Source organism: Chenopodium album, chromosome 5 (genome assembly GCF_948465745.1).
Source record: "Chenopodium album chromosome 5, dcCheAlbu1.1, whole genome shotgun sequence".
NCBI classification, from domain to species: domain Eukaryota; kingdom Viridiplantae; phylum Streptophyta; class Magnoliopsida; order Caryophyllales; family Amaranthaceae; genus Chenopodium; species Chenopodium album.
In genome coordinates this window covers 31,148,803-31,153,507 of record NC_137838.1, presented here as the reverse complement: position 1 = coordinate 31,153,507, position 4,705 = coordinate 31,148,803, and the positions used below count along the sequence as shown (strand labels likewise).

The following is a 4,705-nucleotide window of genomic DNA, read 5'->3' as shown; positions in this document are numbered from 1 at the left end:
ACAAGTGAAGAGGGCCTTAGACCGAGTCAAGGTCTTCCCTTTTCTAGCCAAATTTGTACCAAGCTCAATAATGAAGTTGTCTTTTTACCTTTGGTTTCTCTAATTCATTGACTAATATGCTACTCCACCGAGTCCAAAATTAAGTGTCTATTTCTATGTTGTACGGTGGTTAAGATTTACTTTTGACCATAAATACCTTTAATTATGCATTAACATACAAAGTATAAAATTTTGATATTATAATTCTTTATTGAGACAATTAATGAACCTAGTGTAATAGTAATTGAAAAGGTGATAATAACTTCAGTGGTCTCTAAAACTTCTTATTGCAGTATCTACTAAAGTCATTAAAATGCCGTCTAAATAAACTTTATCGTTGAATCATAATGAGTAGAAATCACCTATTGTTTCAGCTAACTACAGCTAGAAAGGCATGGCAATAAAATCAGCAACAAATGATACATAAGCCAAAAAAAATCAATTCCTAAAACATCCAAAGACTACAAACAAATATCCTGAAGTGATGGCAAAACTAAAAATATCTATGCTCAAGTTTAGAATGACATGATGAATCAATATACACTACACTTCCTAAAAGCTCCATAAAAAACTACATATGCTTATCGACGTAATACACTCGTGTTTAACATATTTGTACCTTCAATCCGTGGCCAAATGCTTTTAATGTTAGATAGTAGTCTGCATACTATTCTAAACAAGTACAAGTGCGCAATCCAAACATTAAAGAGCAAGAACAGCAACTGAAATCAACAGTAAGATCATCGGTTGGGACAAGACGTGCTTCTGTGACCATGCTGAGGGTGATAACAAGAACAAAACAAAAGAATCATTGAACAGAATAGGTGTTAGAGATATGATATATCGGAAAATATATGTGATATCTATTATGTATAGATATTGTTATGAGAATAATATATTTAGTACTATCTTATATTATGTCATCAGTTTAATGCAATGAAGAATGAAAATATGAAGGGCTTTACCTTGATTGCTGCCTCTGCTATCAGCAATGCTAGGAGGTGGAGTAATTGTTTTATTCAACATTCCTAGTCCCAAGTTCGGACAATCCCCACCAATCGAACCTATACATAATAGTTATACATGTAATTTGGAATAAGTTGAAATTAAAACTAGGCCTAACAGATCCAGGGTCGGAGGGAAGATCAATTTTTACATCAACATATAAATAAAGTGTTAAAATTTGACCTAAAAAATGATAGTTCTTACATTCTTTAAAACAGGGGAAACCAGTATTGTTTAACAGATTGCTGTATCCTTCTTTACAATGACATGTATATGAGAACGCCGTTGTTTTATTGCAAACACCTCCACCACAGTTAGCCCATCTACAAGCTATCAAACAAGAGCGTTATCAAGTAAGTATCAGCCACATTATAAACACACACACACAAAAAAAAAAAAAAAAAAAAAAAAAAAAAAAAAAAAAAAAAAAAAAAAAAAAAAAAAAAAAAAACTGATTTAAGAACTTGGAGAAGGCATTGCTGTAGTTACGTTCGAAAATTGATGCATTTGATGGAGTTTCCGATGACTGAGGTGAGGGAGCAACTTCTGAGCAGGAATAATTAAGCGTGCCTTCAAAGTAATTAGCATAGCAAGGAGACAAAAGTTAGAGTCTACTACATAAAATCTATGCAGAATGCCTGATTTTAACTTTCTTATTCAGTTACATGACTTATAACATGTATCATCAGTATAATAGGCCATATTTACGAATAAGATTTCGAAAAAAATACAAAAGTAAGAAGCCAAACAACCTTGTCTAAGAATATACGATATCAATACCAACAAAATTTTCGTTTAGTATGAGTTTTTATGAACAGAATTAACATTATTATACAAGCAGAAGAATTCCATGAGAATTAGGCTTTGAGATAATGTATATGCAGTCGAAGTGATAAATTAGAGTGCCCATCCAGGGATAAAAGTGGGGAAAGAGGTAGCAAGGTTTAAATTAAGGACATAAGTAGGGATACTACAACATATGATCAGCTTGATTTGTCATATAAATGAAAACTACTTGAAAACAGCCACAAATTCTAAAAAAGAACAAATTTAGTTCGAAATAGGTACAACATCCATCCAAATTTTCTTGTCAAACTAACAGTACGAATTTGTTCACATTCTGAGAACAAGTATGGAGTATTAGATACACTAATTCTTTGTATTTGTGCTCGTGTTGGTTTCTTTATTATTTGCTACATCCTATAATACTTCCGTTCAAGAATTTCTCCATTACAAGTTTACAACCGCTGGACACTTACATTATAACCATAAGAAAAGTCAATGGTATTTGAAATTTGAAGCAGTATTTCATATTACTTTCTTTACAGTACTTACTAGCAAGTTTGCCTATTCTGCGTTTTGCATAACTATGTACTCATATTTTCGCAATTGAACATGCATATCGTTTATTTCATTCCACAATCAGATCATCCCCATTCTATGTCTTCTTCATTATTCTTTTTATGGCTTTGGTCCGTCTAGGAATCCGTAATGTACTTAGATATTTGGTTGAACATATGGAGTAATAATATCTCTTATAGATTATATTCCCATGTAGTTTCTTTTCCTAGAAATTGATAAATGTCGTGCAGCAGAACATACAGATATAAACTTCTCATGGGAAGTTAGACTTGCCTAGAGAGACATAAATAACCAGCTTCTTCCATTTTTTTATGATGTAAAATTTCATAGAAAATGCAATTTCTCTTGTATTTGTCATCCAAACAACTCTACTTCTACTTACGGGTTACAACTTCCTCTGATTTTATATGTCAACCAAATAAACATAAGTTTGTGGAGTTGTGTTCTCTAGTACAAAATCTACGTCATTTCTATAGAGTTTAATTCCAACCTTCAAATTACAACACCTGAGCTAAGTAAAAAACAAAATGATATGTGAACTTGAGGAAAAATAAGTAGGAAAGCATCTATACAATCAAACATTGAGTGTAACTTATTAACTAAATGTTAGCCATATACATGGGCGGAGCCAGGGGGGTGGTGGAGGCCCGACCCCTCATGGCCCAAGTGGTGATGTATGTAATGTTTAGTTTGGCCCCTATAATAACTAATAAATAGCTAATATTTATCCTACATATCATGATGTTAGTGATAGCTCAGTTGGTTTGTTGGAGTTATTCATGATACTTGTTGATAAAGAGGTCTCAGGGTTTAAAAGTTAGTATATCAAACATACAATAGTGATAGAGAAAGATAATCTTTAGCTATAGCATACATTTTGTACCCTATAGCTATAATTAAGTCCATTCATGTACCCTACACTTATCTAGCCAGATATTCTTAATATGATTAGGACTCATATTTTTGTACCCTATATATTGAAATCAAATTGACAATGGTATCCACTCCAATTTGAGGAGTTTCGTAAAATGTAACAAACTACACTTCATACATAGGCGATTTTCCTAGTACAAGACAAATACTTGGTATATAATTTAAAAGTTAAACAACCCATGTGCAAATTATTATATGGGAAACAAAATAATATTGACAAATTCAATAAAACAGGGGGAAAAAAAAGGAGAGATAAAGATAACTAACAGTTAGGGATGACGCAAGGTAGGACCTTGAAGTTGAAATCAGAAGAAGAATTGGAAGAAAGAGTTTGCCTCCAACCAGGATCACATTCACATTCATATTCCAAATCATTACTTCCAGAAGTCTTGCATTTGCCCTTTCCACATCCCACAGTTTTACATATATTACCTGCCAAACAAATCAAATCAAATTGAAACAGGAAGATCTTTTAGTAGTATTTAATCAATAATAAGAAGATAAAGAGAGACGAACCAAGAATAGGAGAAAGAAGGGGAGACAAGAAATCAGGTTCAGAATCAGCAAATGAGGGTTGTAGGATGGTGATCAAAATAGCGAATACCGCGATAATAAGAGAAGAATTGGAAGCCATGATTGTAGTTTGGATGATTGAGTAATTTGAAGCAAGATACAAGTGAAGAAGAAGACCAAGGAGTAAAGAAAAGAGCGTGGAAGATGGTAGTTGGAATTTAATGGAAAGTTTGACGATTGAGTTTTTATTTGGAGTCGCAAAAGAAAATGATGTGTAGTTTGAACGAGTGGGCCGTTGGGAGTTGAATAGTTTATGTAGGCGCCTTAATTGTAAGGCCGGTTCTCAAATCTCAATTGTGGGATACCTCTTCTTTTGGCCCTTTTCCTTATTTCTTTGAATTGGATGAGTAATTAAGTTACCATCTAAAGGAAGTTTTGGAATAAAAGAAGGAATAAGTCACATTATTTTTTTAGTTGGATTAATAACTATTGGATCCACCATAAACCTACGTTTATCGTAATGATTTAATAAGTCTTGTCAGTAAAAAAAAAAAAAAAAACATTAATTCTTTCTAGGTTAATGCTTTAATGATACTTTTATTTATTGTAAGTTTTCAATCTGTATCTTCTAATTAAAAAAAAATAACTATAATGAAAATATAAAAAGATGTAGGCCCTTTATCTAGCCTAAATGCCTTAATTATGGGCTCTATTAAAAATTACTCTTGGAACATGTCAATTGCAAAAAAGAGGACAAGAAATTGCAAAGATGGTTAAAGTCTAGGACAAGGCTCTCGACTACCAAATCAATCCTATTTAGATCGTGTAAGGATTCTATGGCAACTTAACAATC

At 32.5% G+C, this 4,705-nt stretch overlaps 1 protein-coding gene across 1 annotated transcript; it reads right to left on the bottom strand.

Moving 5' to 3' along the window:
* Positions 1-440: 440 nt before the first annotated feature.
* LOC145630644 (uncharacterized) lies at positions 441-4,115 on the bottom strand. The gene is made up of 6 exons (XM_081682855.1): positions 3,856-4,115; positions 3,607-3,771; positions 1,534-1,614; positions 1,249-1,374; positions 1,005-1,103; positions 441-815 (listed from the first exon to the last, which is right to left on the bottom strand). Exons 1-6 carry the CDS (start codon positions 3,971-3,973, stop codon positions 742-744), a joined length of 663 nt encoding a protein of 220 aa, XP_081538981.1. The 5' UTR covers positions 3,974-4,115; the 3' UTR covers positions 441-741.
* Positions 4,116-4,705: the final 590 nt, after the last annotated feature.